Source organism: Myxocyprinus asiaticus, chromosome 46 (assembly GCF_019703515.2).
Source record: "Myxocyprinus asiaticus isolate MX2 ecotype Aquarium Trade chromosome 46, UBuf_Myxa_2, whole genome shotgun sequence".
In the NCBI taxonomy this organism is placed as follows: Eukaryota; Metazoa; Chordata; class Actinopteri; order Cypriniformes; family Catostomidae; genus Myxocyprinus; species Myxocyprinus asiaticus.
Window position 1 is genome coordinate 13,693,245 of NC_059389.1, and position 20,150 is coordinate 13,713,394.

Below are 20,150 nucleotides of genomic sequence, written 5' to 3' on the forward strand. Positions count from 1 at the left end.
AGTAGTAATTTCTTTAATTTCTTAACTGTCTCGTTGCATTACTATGCAGTCCGGTTAAACCAAGCCTTTATTTTGGTGGAAGCTTTTATTTTGGCGGAAAACTGAAGGAACAACAGTTTCTGTTGTTTGTATTTGAGTTGACAACAGCCTTTTAATGGAGTGAAATGCTTCAGTCTCCTCTGTGCCATGGGGTTATTTTACATTTGTATAGTAAAATGTAGCGGACAAACATGTGAAATTACACAAATGTGCAAAAATTAAAGTGAATCTTGAGCACTTTAAATATAACGCGATCAATGCATGTTAGCACACCGAACCAAACTTGGAGCACATCTGTCATTCAGGGGACTAGGTAGATCAAATTTGTGTTTATCAAGCACAGAACTGCTCTGAAAACACGTGTAATACACTGACCCTGCTTGTATTTAAGAAGGCACTAAACACAAAACATAGCGGGCATAGCGTTCAGACTATTTATTTGATTAAATCGCTGCTCTCGTGGTTTGATAATCACACTGTCACATCACTATTTTGATTAATTGTCCAGCCCTAGAGTTACGCACAACAACTCACTTTCAAAACACACGTACGGTAGAGATGGCTGAACATCAAAATGTGAGTCGAGACAAAAAACAACGTTTGGGAGCACTTTGCTGTATATCAATCATGTGTCAAATGTGTGAATGGGTGAAGACGAGTTTGCAAATCAAAGATTTTGATATTTTGTTCAATCTTCTAAAGAGTTGAGAATAGCACTTAGAGCAGGCATTGCCACCAAAACCATGACTGCTTAGACACTTAACATAAATTCTAAAGAAAAAATTGCTTTCAATAAGGCACAAATATTAAAAGTAAATGGGCCCAATACACAAAACATTAAATAAACACTGTTTCAAAAGTATAGCCACAATACGTAAACATGTATTGACATGACTCAAGTGTGATAAAATTGCTTACTAACCTCAAGTCTGTGTTAAGTTATCCAGTATTCCAACTTCGCTGTCATGACAACAACGCCTGTAAACCCTGTAGGCCTAAATCCCAGTAACATTTTCTCATGATGTAAAGGATCCCAAAAAGAGAGTTGACTAAAAAGAGTTTAGTGCAAAATAGGGATGTGCATGGTAACTGTTTGTAATTTGGATAACCTCGGGTTATTCGGTAATTTGTCGGGACTCTGCAAAAAAGAGCCTTTTTTGCAATGGATATGCGTCAAACACTACTCAAAATAGCTTGGCTGTGTCTCCATTTTTTTTTTTCAAGGGAACACTCCGTGTGTTGCTTGTCCTGCTCCATGACTTCCCAGAATTCCTGTGCGACTACCATTACGGCTTCTGTGATGTCATCCCACCCAACTGCATCCAGCTGAGGAACTTGATCCTGAGTGCCTTCCCCCGCAACATGAGGCTTCCAGACCCATTCACCCCTAATCTGAAGGTAGAATCACACATTTAAATTTCAATCTGAGCTCTAAGCTCACTCTGTCTGTGAAATAGGCCATAAATTCAAGACTCAGTCTAGACCTCAGTTATGCCTGCAGTTGAACTGTGAAATGTATAATAATTCTTGTGTTTGCCAGGTGGATATGCTGAGTGAGATCAACATTGCTCCCCGCATTCTTACCAACTTCACTGGTGTTATGCCTTCCCAGTTTAAGAAGGATCTTGACTCGTACCTAAAGACCCGCTCTCCTGTCACCTTCCTTTCTGAGCTGCGCAGCAACCTGCAGGTAGGGGGCATCACTCTGAATCTCAAGAACAATTCACAATAAGAGTAACATCTAACAAGTTAGCTTTTATATTATTTTTTGCACCTTGTATGAGACCTATCAACTTATGTAGATTGTTTAATATTGGTACTATTTTGATACAATCTTACTCTACCTCCAGGTGTCTAATGAGCCAGGCAACCGCTACAACATCCAGCTGATAAATGCTCTGGTGCTGTACGTGGGCACCCAGGCCATTGCTCACATCCACAACAAGGGTAGCACTCCCTCCATGAGCACCATCACTCACTCAGCACACATGGACATCTTCCAGAACCTTGCAGTCGACCTGGACACTGAAGGTGAGACACCTTTCCGTTTGTAAGCTAGAAAGTTTAAGCATTATGGCAGCAGTCAGTTGACTTTAGTCTTTGGTTTTCATGAATTTTGCCTTTGTGCTCTAGCGTTTAAGATTTAGGACTTGTTTTCCCTTTTCAAATTATTCTCCTTTGCCCACAGGCCGCTATCTGTTCCTGAATGCGATAGCCAATCAGCTGCGTTACCCAAACAGCCACACGCACTACTTTAGCTGTACCATGCTTTATCTGTTTGCCGAGGCCAATGCTGAAGCCATTCAAGAGCAGATCACAAGGTACGGCAAACCCCTCCCTCTCCTGTCCTTTCTGTCATTAAAGGGATAGATCGGGGATTTACTTGCCCACATTTTGTTCCAAAACCATATGACTTGTTTTCTTGTGAGAACTCATAATATGTTTGGGAGAATGACAGCCTCAGTCAATATTCACTTTCATTGTTTAGACAAAATGACTAAATGTTCATGTTTTGCTAAACTACTATCCCTTTAAAGAAATGTTACTGCTTACCAAAGTGTCTAATAAGTGTGATTATGTCTTGCAGGGTACTGCTGGAGAGGCTGATTGTGAACAGGCCGCACCCATGGGGTCTGCTCATAACCTTTATTGAGCTGATCAAGAACCCTGCCTTTAAGTTCTGGAGCCATGACTTTGTGCACTGTGCCCCAGAAATCGAGAAGTGAGCAATCTCTTTTTTTTTTTTTTTTTTTTTTTCTTGCTCAAGGGTTTAGTTCCAAATCCCAGTAAGCTGTCTACACAGGCAGCATCCAAACAGAGATGGAACCACACATGTGACTGATTTAAAGTGCTCTACATAGATAGCAACTCTCTGCATCACGAAAATGGCGCTCTGTACGGGAGACTTGCAGTTAGGGATGCACCTGGATTGGTATCTGCTCCGATACTGACATTTTTAACCGGATCGGGTATCGGTTCGAAGAGCCCGATCCAAATCTGATACTGTGTGTTAGCCATGGTTGTTGCCGCCAGGCTCCAAAAATGAAATGAAAGAACCATAAAAACACCATTTAAGTAGTCCATATGACTAGTGCATTTTATCTAAAGTCTCTTAAACATACAATTTTCTGCATTTAATAATTATATAGTCTGCATGCGCACACATAGCATGTGCGGGCTGATGGCGCGCTGCTGTTTTCAGCTCTCAGAGCAGCACGCAATATGGGAGTGTGCCGCACGAACTACATCTCCGATGAAAAGTGTTCTGCATAGGATGCTCTGGTGCTACCTCTCGCAAGCTTCCCCGGGAAGCTTTCTCCATTCTTGATCCTCGCCTATTTAAAAATGAAGTTTTTCCCTAAAAGGCTACACACTATGTACGGTAATCGTTTTTTGTTTTCTCTATTTTATTGTAAAATAATATGTAGTTCGATCTTTTTATTTTCTTTTCATTGAAAAGAGTACCCTCAATCAGTTCCACACAGTGAGGTTTAGATATTCTAAACTGATTATGAAAAAAACAACACTGGAATCTGATCAAGATCCGTATCGGAATTGGATCAAGAGAGGAAAAAATGGTATCGGTTAGGAGTGGGCGATGTGACCAAAATCTTATATCACGAGATCACTAATTTTATATCACGAGAACGATATGTATTAAAATATAGTTACATTTTTGAAAAAATCAATACAAATTGGTTTAAAAATAAATATATACTATATACAGGTGCATCTCAATAAATTAGAATGTTGTGGAAAAGTTCATTTATTTCAGTAATTCAACTAAAATTGTGAAACTCGTGTATTAAATAAATTCAATGCACACAGACTGAAGTAGTTTAAGTCTTTGGTTCTTTTAATTGTGATGATTTTGGCTCACATTTAACAAAAACCCACCAATTCACTATCTCAAAAAATTAGAATACATCATAAGACCAATAAAAAAAACATTTTTAGTGAATTGTTGGCCTTCTGGAAAGTATGTTCATTTACTGTATATGTACTCAATACTTGGTAGGGGCTCCTTTTGCTTTAATTACTGCCTCATTCGGCGTGGCATGGAGGTGATCAGTTTGTGGCACTGCTGAGGTGGTATGGAAGCCCAGGTTTCTTTGACAGTGGCCTTCAGCTCATCTGCATTTTTTGGTCTCTTGTTTCTCATTTTCCTCTTGACAATACCCCACAGATTCTCTATGGGGTTCAGGTCTGGTGAGTTTGCTGGCCAGTCAAGCACGCCAACACCATGGTCATTTAACTAACTTTTGGTGCTTTTGGCAGTGTGGGCAGGTGCCAAATCCTGCTGGAAAATGAAATCAGCATCTTTAAAAAGCTGGTCAGCAGAAGGAAGCATGAAGTGCTCCAAATTTTCTTGGTAAACGGGTGCAGTGACTTTGGTTTTCAAAAAACACAATGGACCAACACCAGCAGATGACATTGCACCCCAAATCATCACTGACTGTGGAAACTTAACACTGGACTTCAAGCAACTTGGGCTATGAGCTTCTCCACCCTTCCTCCAGACTCTAGGACCTTGGTTTCCAAATGAAATACAAAACTTGCTCTCATCTGAAAAGAGGACTTTGGACCACTGGGCAACAGTCCAGTTCTTCTTCTCCTTAGCCCAGGTAAGATGCCTCTGACGTTGTCTGTGGTTCAGGAGTGGCTTAACAAGAGGAATACGACAACTGTAGACAAATTCCTTGACATGTCTGTGTGTGGTGGCTCTTGATGCCTTGACCCCAGCCTCAGTCCATTCCTTGTGAAGTTCACCCAAATTCTTGAATCGATTTTGCTTGACAATCCTCATAAGGCTGTGGTTCTCTCGGTTGGTTGTGCATCTTTTTCTTCCACACTTTTTCCTTTCCACTCAACTTTCTGTTAACATGCTTGGATACAGCACTCTGTGAACAGCCAGCTTCTTTGGCAATGAATGTTTGTGGCTTACCCTCCTTGTGAAGGGTGTCAATGATTGTCTTCTGAACAACTGTCAGATCAGCAGTCTTCCCCATGATTGTGTAGCTTAGTGAACCAAACTGAGAGACCATTTTGAAGGCTCAGGAAATCTTTGCAGGTGTTTTGAGTTGATTAGCTGATTGGCATGTCACCATATTCTAATTTTTTGAGATAGTGAATTGGTGGGTTTTTGTTAAATGTGAGCCAAAATCATCACAATTAAAAGAACCAAAGACTTAAACTACTTCAGTCTGTGTGCATTGAATTTATTTAATACACGAGTTTCACAATTTGAGTTGAATTACTGAAATAAATGAACTTTTCCACGACATTCTAATTTATTGAGATGCACCTGTATAAAATATATATTACAATATATATCTCTTTGCTAGAGATGGGCGATACCAAGTACTTTTAGGCCAATATCGCTGATACCGATACCTCTGTTAAATTTAATTTGTACAGATTCTTTGGATAAAATTAGTAACTTAAATTATTACTTTTATTTATATATATATATATATATATATATATATATTGGCCTAAACAGAAAATTATTAGGCTGCTTTGTTTACCCTTTAAAAATTAGTAAGTATACGCCACATGTAAAACCTCAAAATTAACCATAGATATTATTATATGGTTACTATTACTAAAACCAAGTTACCATATGGATACTACAGTAATGCTGTAGTAAAACCATGGTTAATTGTATCAACCTTGGTTATTGCCCCCCAAAAAAAATACATGGTTACTACAGTTATGGTTAATACAATATTACTACAGTAAATCTATGGGTAGTTTTCATAAGGGTATCATTTATTAACAAGGATTAAAGATCATTATCAATGTTTTAACAACTCTGAATTTAAATAAACCTGTAAAAATGGTCACACTAGACCATTATAAATGTCACATCTAGGTTTGTCATTACTTAGTGTGAATAACTCCAGATGCTGTTTTTCTGTCATTACTTCAGGAAAGCACTGCTCCCTCTTTGAACGAGTGCTATGACTGAAAGGGTGAGCGCTGTCTGTGACTGCTAGTGTATCTTAGCATTTCTGCGCATCAAGATGAGCGGAAGAAAAAAATAGTTCCTGTGCCATGCAATTATTCACTAATATAATAGTTTTTTCCACTTCAAAGCTTATGAGATGCATTAATATTAATGTTATCTAAATAAAAATATCACTAGTTAAAAAAAATCTTCATAATCGTTATTTTATGTGAGGATCGATGTTCTTGATACCACATCAGTATCTGAAGATACTTTAGTATCGATCTGCCCATCCCTAATGAGAAGCATATTCAGAAGGCAAGAAGAATGTCATTGAATTTGCTGCCTGAAATTTTGCCTGGGCGGCCGCTGAAAAATTGTCAGTACCTGAAAAACCCTGTTTCTTAAATTCTCTCAGTCTCACGTGAAGTCACCCCACCTTCTCAATTTCTCTGACAGAATGAGGTCCAAATGTCTTGCCACACGTTGGCGATTTTGCATAACCGCAATACAGACGGTAATCACAAAATGTATACTGGTTGCCAAATTTCTACCGGTTTATTATGTCTACCAGTATATCGCCCACTTCTAATATCGGTGCATTCCTACATGTAGTGTGAAGGATACATATGACGCTGCCTTAGAATTTGATCAAAACAAGATATCTTAGGAGGCAGCATAATCATTTTGAAACCTTTGAAATCATTTTGAGCCTTTGTGTCGGGATATGTAGGCAGCTCACTAGGTTTTGAAATGGGAGGAATGGCACAGGTGCATTTTTCTACACTTTTAATAAAAAACAAAAAACAGCAGTGACTGAAATGTCTCATTCTTTGTCTCTTCACAGGTTGTTCCAGTCAGTGGCGCAGTGCTGCATGGGGCAAAAGCAGGCCCAGCAGGTGATGGAGGGAACAGGTGCCAGTTAGGCTGCTGAATCCACTCCTGAGCCCAGAGAAAGAGCCCTCCCTCTCCCCCCAACCAACACCCAGCACATCTGATCGACACAAAGCTGGCACTGGACTACTGTCCGCCTTCCGCCACTGGACGACTTCTGATCTGAGGAGTTATTTTTGTTTTTCTTCCCTCCCCCCGAACATGATAAATGTAAATATTAGAAAGGGACAGTCAAGAGCAGATTTTGCATAATTTTGTCAAAGGTGAGACACACTTGAGCACATTTCACTCCTGGCTGTTTGGTCCCCCACCTCAACTCTCCATAAATGTATTTTTTGCCTTCAAGACTGATTGACTTTTGTTTGGAAGCTTGGTAGTGGCTAAGGAAGCTGTCTTATTTTATTATTTTTATTTTCTGACATTTGGTTTTTATGGGGAGAGCTATCAGTATGGTGAGCTGATAGGATCAGATGGATGTCCTGGACTGAGGGGGGGAGGGGGTCACAAGTTTGCACCTGTGAGGAAACTGATATTGGATTGGAGGTTCTCCCTGGCACTTGTACAATTGTGGAAATATATAAAAAAAAAAATTGTTGGTAAATTGGATCTTTGGAGTTTGTACAAAGATTCAACTTGCAGAACAAAAAAGGACCAATACAGCTCATTTTGTAAGGATTTCGAATGTTTTGTAAATGTATTGGTCCGCGTGTTGTATTTTGTAGTACTTTGTAGTTGCCTTTAGTTCCCGCTACTTATTTTCCTGTATGTATGCATTCTGTAGTTACCGCATTAAATACTTGAACTGCACCTTGGCCTACTGTCATTTTCATGTATTGGTATGTTAAAATGTTTAATTTGAAACCGAGGTGATGGGTAATGTAGTTGAACTTTATTTTAAAAAGGTCTAAAGTATCAATCAGAATTATTAGGCTTTATTCACGGCACCCAACTAAGGAAATTTCAAATCCAATCTTAAGTCCTTTCATTTTGTAAATGATGAAATTAGATATGTTTGTTCAGACAGTGTTGTTGATATCTGGTACATTGCTTCCCATAATGACAGCGTCAGTAAGATGCCAAGAGACTTCTTTACTGCCGCTACTATGGTTACTAGGATGCGATCCACAGACTGAAATGTTTTAGCCAATATTGATTTTAACAAAAAAACTATTGGCCGATAATGATACTGATATTTTACAACTTACCTTATTTTGTCCTCAGATCCATTTTAAATGCTTAAATTTACAGAGGTACAAAAGCTTTGTAAGTATTCTAAAAATAAATAATTTCCATTGAACATTGGATCTGAACATAGGACAGGCCAACATTTTAAAGAGCCACAGTGAAAGATACATACAAGATAAAGATAAAAGATACGAAAAATACCTACATATGATGATTGATATGAAAAAGGTTATTTTGTACTTCTAAAACATGTTTGCACTTGTTTTTGCAGTTTTAAACGCAGACTTTTAAGATTTAGTAATCGCACAAGGGCATATTGCAATTTCAATTGTAATTCAATCATGTAGCATAATTAATGGATATCATACCAATATCCAGATAGTCATAGTCTGCTGGTTTCAAAGCATTTTGGATGGTTTCCCTCATGTAGCCTGTAGGTAAGTGCTGCTTTCACAGCTGTCACGTCCATTTATGGCGTTTTTTTTCTGCATTACCATAAAGATATTTCATGTTCCTAGGCGTGCCAACCATTCTAGATATTGTAGCTATTATTATTTCTGGAATGTACATTTGATTTCACAGTTTTTACAAGGTGTGTTACTAATAATTAAACCATCTGTTTTCTTAAATCTGTTTTCATGCTTATAACCTATAGGATTATGGTTTTAATTTGGTCAATAATTGGCCGATAAATATCGGCACCCGATACATAGTGATTCCCTAATGGTTACACAGTGGAAACAAAATTTTGCCTCTGTTCATTTACATCGTGACCTCTCACCACGTTGCTAAACTCATAATGCCACATTTTATGATGTTATGAAAGTGATTGGGAAAAGAAACTACCGGTAACAAACATCTGACCCAAATTTTCATTTTTAAACCGTTTTTAAATAATGCGAATGTAATTTGGAGTGGATTCCCACAGTTTTTTCCAACAAGCCTTAGGAACTACCTAAAGTGTTTATACGTCCTTCCGTGATGTTTTCCTTTGTAAACATGTGCTAGACGGATGTCTTGTTTGTGCTTTATTTTTTTTTTTTTTTTTTTTTTTTTTTTTTTACTTTGTCATTTGGAACAGTCTTTTTGCTCACTGGTGGAATGTGAGTCAAAAGTTTCATTAATTAAACCACCTCTCATATTCCACTTCACAGTGGAATTGTTGATTGTTGGCCTTTCTAACCTCTCAGATTTTTCCCAAAATAGCAAATACTTTGCTGTTGAATGAACAACTCAAGGGCAGATTTTGGCATCTGGAACACATTTTCCCAAAAAAAAAAAAAAAAACATTTTATTAAAAAGTAAATGAATTTCAGAGAGTGAAATGTGTATGGTGTACAGAATGAGAATCCTGTCTACATATGCAGAGTTTGCAAATTCAAGTACACTTTATAGCCTGAGGGGCCTCTCAAGTGTTTCCCAGAATACAGTGTCAGCACTGCATAATGTATTTAAGAATGTTTGTGGAATCTGTGAGTTAAAAAGTGGGTTTGGTGAGCTGCTGCAAGCATTGTAGGATGTTCTTTTGACCGTTACACACATGCAGAGCTCTCGTCTCCCTGCTGCTGAGTTTAAACAGAGCTCCCTGAATGGTGCGTTCCATTTGTAATCGGAAGTCGGAAATTCTGAGTTCCCAGTAGGAACTTTTAACTGGAACGCCCCCTCAAGTCAGAGTTCTGACTCAGAAACTCGGAGGAACCGCAACAACCCCGACTTCAGAATCCAAAATGGCTGCTCAGCGCATCAACAGTAAGTGAAACGGTAGTAATATATTGTTTATTAGCACTTCTGTTTGTCTGTGTCTCAAACTCAATGGTGCACCCGGTACTCTCCAACCTCTATATGTGGACATGATAATTCTGCATTATCTGTGCAAAATACCACTGTGTTTTTATCGACTGGTATTGCTAACAATGGCTACTTCCCCCACTCCGTTTGTATTCCGAAAGAGCAAGCTCAACAAAGGTTTTCCTGGATGCGTCCATCTTGGTTTTCCTACTTGTGTACTGGAACATGGTCAACTCTGGTGTGATGTCATTCCCAGCTCTGACATCCGACTTCTGAGGTAAATGGAACACACCATAACAGTCTCCTGTCAGTATCTACATCCTCCCTGTCAGTATCTACATCCTCGGAATAATAGTGTGTTCTATTTGTACTCGGGAGTCGGAAATTACGAGTTCCCAGTAGGAACTTTTAACTGGAACAACCCCTTCAAGTCGGAGTTCCAACACGGAAACTCGGAAGAACCGCAACAACCCCGACTTCAGAATCCAAAATGGTTGCTCAGCACATCAACAGTGAGTGAAACAGTAGTAATATATTGTTTATTAGCACTTCTGTTTGTCTGTCTCCATAAATTCAGTGGTGCACACGGTACTATCCAACCTCTATTTGTGGACATGATACTTCGGCATAATCTGTGCAAAATACCACTTTTTTTTATTTTATTTTTTTTATCGACTCATATTGCTAACAATGGCTACTTCCCTCACCCCATCCATCTTGGTTTTCCAACTTGTGTACCGGAACGCGGTCAACTCCGGTGTGACGTCATTCCCATCTCCGGCTTCCGAGGTAAATGGAACACACCAGTCTAGCGTTAAGCCTTCCACTGCATGCAGATGTCGTCACTCTGGTGACAATGCCATCAGTCTATCGAAATTTAAAGCCTGATCCATTTTATCATCCTCGTCCTCTTCATCATCCTCCCAGCCATTGTTTTCACAGTACTCCTCAAATTCTACACGACCTACACGAAAAAGCACAGTAGTTTAGTTTTGGATGTCCTGCTTTTTCTCTGCAAATCAATCCATTTGAAAAAAATCTACTAATGAAGGAAATATTAAGAGCTTGAAATTCCAGAAAAGTTCATTTTAGTCCTTGTTACCTTGAGTGTTGTATGGAGCTCATTGTAAGTGAGGGCACCTGATTGGCTGAAGATGAAGGCCCCCTTTTCTCCCACAATCTCCATCTCACACGACATGTTCCACTTGTCCTTTATGAGCCGCTGAACTGCCTTGTTTTGTGTCTCTGTAATTGGAATGAAAACGGTTGCTTTAAATGCACTGTAAGGACTCGTAGACATATTTCTGGTATGAATCTGCTTTAAATTTCTTTAGTTCTTCAGGCTTCAATGGCATGATTTTGTTTAAGCATATACACTGAAGTCGCACCTTGCATTACAGCTTTGTACACACTGGATATCTGTGGTGTCATTGCTGTTGGTTGGAAACAGCTCTGCAAAGCCGTACACGTGTAGGAGCTACAAGTTTTCTATCTGACCATATGTGTTAAAGACCTCTTCCCCCTTTTTAATATGGCGTATGGCCACCATCTTCAGACACTCCTATGCACGACTGAGGGAATATTTTTACTTCACTTCAAAGTGATGGCATTACATATAGGCATCAAGCACAATACAACAAAAAGACAGCATTAGAAGCAGAGAACATCTGCAAATATCTATGCCCCACATACAGGTGTATATTCCAGATTGGCATTGTGCTTGGAGATGTGATTTAGCATGTCAGCCATTGGCACCACCATTGAAGGGTTGGGCTCTTTTTCTTTCTTTTCATCCTCATCCTCTACAAGCTCCTGAAAACTAAGAGAAGACACTATTGAGAAACATTAGAAAATGTTAAAGGAATATTGCAGGTTCAATACAAGTTAAGCTCAACCGACAGCATTTATGGCATAATGTTGATTACTCAAAAAAAAAAAAAAAAATGGAAGTGAATGGGGCCCATTTTTAGAAGGTTTAAAAGGCAGAAATTTAAAGCTTATAGTTTTATAAAACCACTTACATTAATTCTCCTGTTAAAATGTATGTATTTTAGCTGTAAAGTTGTTTAAATCATATTATGATGGTTTTAGGGTTTACAGCATTATAATGTACAGTTGTCATGGCAACGAAGTTGCAAAATTGACTAACAAAGACAATGTTAGTAAGCGATCTTATCACACTAAAATCATGTTAACATGCATACTGTTTATGTCTTATGGTTATACCTTTAAAACAGTAAGTATTTTATTGTTTACGGATTGGCCCCATTCACTTCCATTGTAAGTGCCTCACTGGAACCCAGAGTTTTGCTTTTTTTAAAGAAAAGGAGGGACAAGTCAAAATTATTCTTTGTGGTAATCAGCATTATGCCACAAATGTTGTCGAATGAGCTTAACTTGTATTGAATCCGGAATATTCCTTTAATGATAATGTGTGCTCATTTGATTTCATTAAATTCATGCAAGCATTTTGGTTTACAGACATTAAGTGGACCTTTTATGGCCATTACAATTACAGACATTCAGATTAATGGTTGATCAATGTTTTTACATTTGGTCCCCTAATTGTAAACATGTGGTTACAACTATTTAAAAACAAAAACATTATATATACTGTAAAATTCTGGTTCTGTACAGCCGATTAGTGATACCAAACAAGATAAAGTTAAAGTGTCATTGTAACACTCAAGTTTTAGGTTTTTATTGGAAGAGCTAGTTGTAAGCAGGCTGAATACCTTTAGATGCTGGATTGGTGGTTAATTTAGACAAAGCTCTTTGCTTTGTTGCAGGAATATAATTGAAGGGAATATATTTGTGTCACACATGGTGAAACAGGAATTTCCTGAGTTTTGTACATGAGAGGAGCTTCAGAAGGTGTCTCACCTATAGGCCATGACAAATGCTACCAGACCCTTGTAGAGCTCCAGGGTGTGCTTCTCAGGGTCCCACAGGTCAGGATGAGACTTCATGAATGGAAGGACAATGTTATTATATTCAGCCAGGTGTTTTTGCAGATCAGTGTTGACAGCCTCATTAACTCCATTGCCTTTCAGGAGTTTATCTCGCTCCTCCTCAGACCTTCAAAACAAAACCATTACAACCAAAAAGACATGAAGGATCATTGAAGGATATCTTTAAAGGGATAGTGCACCCAAAAATGAAAATTCTCTCATCATTTACTCACCCTCATGCCATCCCAGATGTGTAAGACTTTCTTCTGCAGAACAAAAACAAAGATTTTAAAAAGAATATCTTAGCTCTGTAGGTGTATACAATGCGAGTGAATGGTGGCCAGAATTTTGAAGTTCCAAAAAGCTCATAAAGGCAGCATAAAAGTAATACATGAGACTCCAGTGGTTAAATCCATGTCTTGAGAAGAAATATGAAAAAACTATGTTTTTTGTTTTTTTAACTTACCCAGCAGGTGGCGATATGCACGAAGAATGCGATCCCCAAAAATAAAAGAAGAATGTGAAAGTGAATGTAAAGGTGGAAATGTATAGTAAAAAAGGACTTAAATATTGATCTGTTTCTCACCCACACCTATCATATCGCATCTGAAGATATAGATTTAACCACTGGAGTTGTATAGATTACTTTTATGCTGCCTTTATGTGCTTTTTGGACCTTCAAAGTTCTGGCCACCATTTTCTTACATTGTATGGACCTAAAAAGCTGAGATATTCTTCTAAAAATCTTTGTGTTACTACAGATGAAGTTATTCAATCATATTTAATATTATGAATAAACAAGCATTGTTGTAAAGAGACAAAACCTTCTCCATTTCATCCAGACAGCAGTCAATGACATCACGTGGTTCTCCTGGAACTCGGGTTGCTCTGTGCTCATCTACAATGCCTGATGCATACATTTTAAATGTGCTGTAGTCCCTGAGAACCCTTTGGAAAGGTAAGGGAAGATTCCTCAACAACGGCATGGTGTCGCAGACCTGCAGGGAAGGGAAAGACCAGTCAAATTCCAATGGCTCTTACTGAACCATACACTAACAAAAAAGTAATAGAGAATACCACGGTATTACCATGTTTTATGGATGGTACCATGGTAAAGCCATGATTTTTTGGGGAAATGTTCCATGCTAATACCATAGTAATATTTGCAGTGACATGTAAATACCATGATATTTGTGAAAAATAAATGGTATATGTATCAAAGTACCATGGTATTGCCATCTTATACAATCACTGTATCATGTTACCACAGTACTTTATTGTAAGGGATTAAAGAAGCTGCTCGGGCACCTGCATTGGCCTCTAAATAAGCACAGACATAAGACGTCTCTTCTAGAATTCGTTCCTCCATTGAATGCTTTCCTAGACCAAAATTCTTCAAGGTCATCAGAGTAAAGCGACAATGTTCTCTCCAGCTTGGACAATAGTCAGCCATGATAACACTTGAAAGTGCATATTTCACACCATAAACATTGTTAGCCTGTTGTTAGCCACCTAGCCTCATCAAACGGAATGCAAAAATGTTTGTTTTCAAAAGTTTCTCAAACACTCCCTGTCTTCCATTTGTCGAAAAACAGATAGTACCGCCCCTAAACTCATGCTTTTGCTAGAGGCTGCTGTATCGGGCTGGTTGGGACACTCAAACTAACAGAGCAATGTTTTGAAAGCATTGCAGAGCCACAATGTTTACACTTTTGGAGAGAATTAACCTACAAATGGCTTACTTATGGTATTTTATACATATTTAGCTGGGATAGGAGAAAGTATTTTAACACTGAAAAAATTACACACTTCAGCTTTAATGCTGCAAGCTTAATTTCAAAATAAAAACCATATGCCACTTTTTTTCACGTTTCAGTTTTACTGCACAGTGACTTTCTAACTAATTGTTTACCTTTTTCAGATTAGTTTCAGACAGAAAAGTTTTCTGAATTTTACATTGAAATAATTATTTAATTATACTGAGTTTTGAACTTTGCCTTTTTCATGTGTGAGATGATTAAGTAACAGGCCAAATGGGAAAACTTGTCCATACTTCTCTGATAAATGCCAAGAAAGATATAGCATGCATTAAAGTGGTATTTTATATGCATATTTGGCCATTTTATAAACAGAATGTTACATAATTTGTTGTATAAGGGATAAAAGACATATATATAATATATAACACCTTATAAAAGATGAAAATCTGACCCTAAAACATAGAGAAGAGTCTTTCTTAGGGAAAGTTGTAATTATAAGATGAAGCAGGACCCCCTGTAACAATTCATATTGTATAAAACTGAGAGCTGATAACGTGTAAAGTAACATATTAATGCATTTACATACTTTGTTTTGAAGCTTACATTGCAAAGCCATTAAAATAATCATTAATGATGTGCAGAGTCTTATACTTAATACATTTTAATGTGGAAGGATCACTGAAACATTTAGCTGAACTTTAGCTTCTTCACTTTAGCTCTGTATAAAGTTAACTTAATCTATTATGTTTAACACATATTTTCATCGTTCTACAAAAAATTACTTTACGGTCCCTTTATTCTTACAGAATTTTGTACTCTGCAATTTAAAGTTGTTTAAAAAAACCCTCACCCTTTCAAGATATGGCATGGGATTTTCCAGATTCAGCTTTAACAGATTGCCAAATATCGGGAGGGGTTGTGGCTCGGGTGGGAAGTTTTTGGGCCGACGGGTCCGGATGAGAAAGAAGAGCAGAGAAACAGCAGTTACTGAGATTAAGCGAGTAGTATTCAGTTGGTCATGTGATTCTAACATGGCTGCCCCTGTAAGGCACCCCTGCTTCATGTATAATAAAAGTGAACCTTTAAATCTGAGTTGGTTTGCCTTAATTAATCAATTCAGAATTTAGCAATTTAGATAAAAAGATAATTTCAATGTTATTTAGAGCTGTTCAGCCGTGACGTCAATTTGTAGGCAAACCCAGGAGTCTAATTCACCATGGGTTCCCTAGCGGTTTTCCTATGGGTTTTTGTAATGGGGTTTTTCAACTTATGAGTTCAGTCAGGTCTGTGGTAAACATTACTTGACGATACGTGGACGTTTTGTTTTACAACATATATTACACACTTGTATACCTCAAATGTTAATTTTGAAGCCGCCATTTACATTTTTTTCAATACAGCTTCAAAATTCACATTTGAGGTATGACGTGTAATTTATATTGTAGAACATAACGTCCACGAATCGACAAGTAATGTTTACCACAGACCTTATTTTACTCATAAGTAAAAAATAAAAAAAAATTAAAAAAACATTATAAAAACCCATAGGAAAATACAGAGGGCGAATTCTCTTCCTGGTTTTTGGACTACAAGCTGAACAGGTCTATTGCCTATGTTTGATTAGAGACATTCACCCAATCTTTGAATATCATCTCTGAACATTTACATTTTCATTTCATTTATGCAAGAACAAATAGTTTATTTCATTGAAATGAATATTTGTATCAAAAACAGACAGCAGTTTTCAGTCATTTTCCACCTTTCAAAATGAATGCATTTGTGATGGGTAGACACAGATTTCTTTCTTTTTGTTTGCATATGTTCCATAATTATTAAACTAGTAGCCAAACAACCTTGTCCTAGATTTGACCTTTAAAGTGTTGGTGAAAAAGACAGATTGATAGATGTAATGTACATTCAGTAACACTTTACAATAAGGTTCCATTTGTTAACATTAGTTAATGGATTAGGTATCATGAACAAAAATTAACAATATTTTGTACATAATTTATTAATCTGTTTTAATCTTGGTTAATAAATATTATTGTTAATTGTTAGTTCATAGTGCATTAACTAATGTTAACATATACAACTTTTGATTTTAAAAATGGTTTCAAAATATCTTGAAATTAACCTTAACTAATATTAATAAATGCTTAAGTATTGTTCATTGTTTAATCATGTTAACTAATGTTGTTACAGGTTGTAGGGTCTGTAGAGTTTGGGTCTGAGTTTGATTAGGAATAGCATGAAAAACTGTGGTTTATAAGCAAGTTTCCTCACCTTGGGTAGCCCATCAGCTCTGTGTCTTTGGTGGTGCAGTGAAACACACCGAGCATTACAGTGTTAGCAACACGCTGAACTTCATGAATCATTGCCTGTGTGTACGGCATATTGTGTCTGTCTTCAAAAGATGCCTGATCCTTTCCATCCAGAACTTCATCAATCTCAAGCTGACATTTCTCTTGAGAAAAGACAAGGACATGATTATCTGTTTAACCTAGAGGACAATAATTATAATTGACTGATAAACCAAAATCCATGTATGCTTTTGAAATACACACCCTGAATCTCTGGGTGAATCTTGAGGTAGAGAAAGGCAGTGAGCAGGGTGTTGGAAGTGGTATCAGTCCCTGCAAAGTGCAAATCCACTATGTACATAATAAATCAGTCTTCAGCAAAGGTGGAATCAGAGTTTTCTCTCTGGAAAACATAAGATATCATTCAACTAAGACACAGGTCAGGAAATCTAACTTTATATACAAAGAAGTTAACATTGGTCAATGTCACAGTTTTATTTATTTGAGTAGATGAGTAGTTTTATGTCTCAACATCACTTTATTAAAATGTATACAAATCCTAAAACCTTTTTATTTCAAGATTCAAATTCGATTTTGTGGTCTCAGACTTTTGGACCCCACTTTATGTCAGAAAAAACATGATCACAGCCATGCAAATCCAGACTATCACACACCTTCTTAAGCTCATCAAGATAGCAGTCAATGAAGTCTCTCGGCTCTTCTGGGACTCTTGATTTCTTGTGTTCATCGATCAGACTCATAGTCATACTTTTTATCTTCCCTATATTATCAAAGGCTTTTTTTAAAGGGTAGAAGCAAGCATCTCAATACAGGAAATGTGTCATAAATCTGTGAGGAAAGCAAGCGTTTGACATATTCATATGATGTTATAGAATGATTATAAAATGCCAGCAACATCTGCAATAACCTTATGGTGACATTATTTCCCAAATACGATTGTGTAATATCTGTCCCTGCAACCTCCTCTCCACATCAACAGAGGTCCTCGTTACCCGAATTCTAAACTCTGACTCTCTTTGATTACATCATTTCCTGTTTAATGCTTTAAATAGAGCACATTTTCTATTGTATGTTTGCAAAGTCTTGCTAGTTATACTCTCAATTCTGAGTGCTCCATTTGTCAGTTATTGTTCACGGTCCCGGCTTGCAGACCAATTACACATACCACTGACTAACTGTTCTCCTCACACATCTCAGCAATTGACAATAAACGTATTGGGTTAGGGTTGGTACATCATGGAGGAGATTTAGAGGGCACAGCGTCAAGATCCTCCACCACCCACCTGTCCTGCTGGTAAGACCTATGTGCCAGTGCCATTAAGGGACCGTGTGATCCATTGGGTAAACATATCTCTCAACTTGGTTCACCCTGGAATCCACAGAACCATTCACTTAGTCGGGAACACATTCACAGAACTCATGGTAGGAAACTTTGAATCATGATGTGATTACCTACGTAAATGACTGTGCTGTGTGTGCTCAGTCATGTATTCCCAGGCAGCTCCCAGCAGGATTATTGGAGCCCTTACCCATACCTCATCGCCTCTGGTTACATCTGTCCATAGACTTCATTATGGATCTGCCTCCTTATGGTTACACTGCCTTCTTAGCGTCTATTTATACCATAGATTCTCCAAGGCCTATAAACTGGTACCTATGAAGGGTGTACCTACAGCTATGGAGACAGCAGAGGCCTTGTTTCATCAGGTATTTAGACACTATGGACTACCCAAGGACATTGTCTCTGACAGAGGTTCACAATTCATGTCTAGAGTATGGAATGTGTTCTGCCAACACCTTCGTATCAACATCAGATTATCATCCCTAATCTAATGGTCAGGTGGAGCAGTTGAATCAAGAAATCAGATGATTTTTGAGATCTTATTGTAGTCAGCAGCAGGACCAGTTGAGCAGATTTCTCCCCTGGCCGAGTATGCCCAGAATTCCCTCACCCACTCGTCCACAGGCTTTACACTGTTTCAGTGCATCTTGGGATATCGACCTGGATTTTTGTTTGGATTTACTACATATTTTGATTTTGCCTAACTTTTTGCTGTGTTTCTCTCTATTTGGATTTGAGTATTGGATTGTTTGTTGGATTTCTGTTAAACTCTCCACATGGATCCTCACTCTGGACTCCATCTGATCTGTTACAGAATGTCAATCATTAGATAGTTTCTTTCTGTTTAATCAATTATGGAGGCCTGGCTCTCTGTCTCAACATAGATGACACATGCAATAGATCAATGAATTTCTGTCATATGTTTTGGGTTTTATTCATGTAGAACGCTATGGTCTATTGATGGGTCCATGGGTCAACATAAGTCAGGGTAATTGATTTGATATCTTACTATGTTTCAGGGCCCATTGACAATTTTGTAAATCTCTGTAATGAGTGGAATGTAGCACTTGAGGAATTCTTCGTTGTAAACATAACTGGTTCCAAACAGAACCAAGCTGATGATATTTGATAAACAGTTCCTCCTGTAGAGATGCAATGTATGTCTTTTTGTATGGTAATATGCATGGGAAATAAGTTTCAATTTAAAGACATGAGATTATTAAATATATATTTTTAATGAACACAAACACCGGCTTTATTTTCCAATTTGGCAATAACATGCAAGATCTTTCCCAGAATTCTCTCCTCCATGGACTGTTTCCCCAGGCCAAAGTTCCTCAGGGTCATAAGGGCAAAGCATCTGTGTTCTTTCCAATGATGCCCATAGTCAGCCAAAACAACACCTTTAGTAAAGTAATGATGTTAATAATGCACTGTGGAGATATGAACGCTATATTTTTTGTAACATATGACTAATAGTATCTTTACACAAGTAACTGATCATACAAAAGCAACACCAAAAAGAGAATGTGTTAACTTAGTTCATACAAAGTTACAGGAGAGATTTATTATCAAACGGATAACTAGGAGAGCTGTAATTCTTTGCATTCTCTGACAAATGATTGACCATGAAGTCTGTTGTGTTTGAATGATGCTGCATCCACACCACTAGATGTAAATGTAGGTCCAAGATGACAGTTCACTTTTAACTTGTGTTGCTCTTTAAAATGGTAAAACTGTAGAAGTAATCGTAAAGTAAGAATAAATGTCTAGGATGACAGGAGGATCAACAAATGAATACAGGAGATGAGTCTTGATGGTGATCATTCTGCCTAACATCTTCTTTTGTGTTCTACAGTGAAAAGAAATTAATATAGTGTGGAGTAAAATGGTGATGGAATGTTCATATTTGAGAAAACT

At 37.7% G+C, this 20,150-nt stretch overlaps 1 protein-coding gene and 2 pseudogenes across 1 annotated transcript in view; 1 reads left to right on the forward strand and 2 right to left on the reverse strand.

Moving 5' to 3' along the window:
* cnot1 (CCR4-NOT transcription complex, subunit 1) overlaps positions 1-7,690 on the forward strand; it is a 38,028-nt gene extending 30,338 nt beyond the window's left edge. Inside the window, exons 44-49 of the mRNA XM_051689609.1 lie at positions 1,264-1,437; positions 1,580-1,729; positions 1,890-2,070; positions 2,228-2,360; positions 2,627-2,761; positions 6,837-7,690. Coding sequence (XP_051545569.1) covers positions 1,264-1,437; positions 1,580-1,729; positions 1,890-2,070; positions 2,228-2,360; positions 2,627-2,761; positions 6,837-6,915 — 852 coding nt within the window. The 3' untranslated portion in view covers positions 6,916-7,690. The remainder of the gene's footprint in view (positions 1-1,263; positions 1,438-1,579; positions 1,730-1,889; positions 2,071-2,227; positions 2,361-2,626; positions 2,762-6,836) is intronic.
* Positions 7,691-10,698: 3,008 nt separating this feature from the next.
* Positions 10,699-13,793, reverse strand: LOC127435693 (N-lysine methyltransferase setd6-like; annotated as a pseudogene).
* Positions 13,794-16,804: 3,011 nt separating this feature from the next.
* On the reverse strand, positions 16,805-19,890 carry LOC127435694 (cytochrome P450 2J6-like; annotated as a pseudogene).
* Positions 19,891-20,150: the final 260 nt, after the last annotated feature.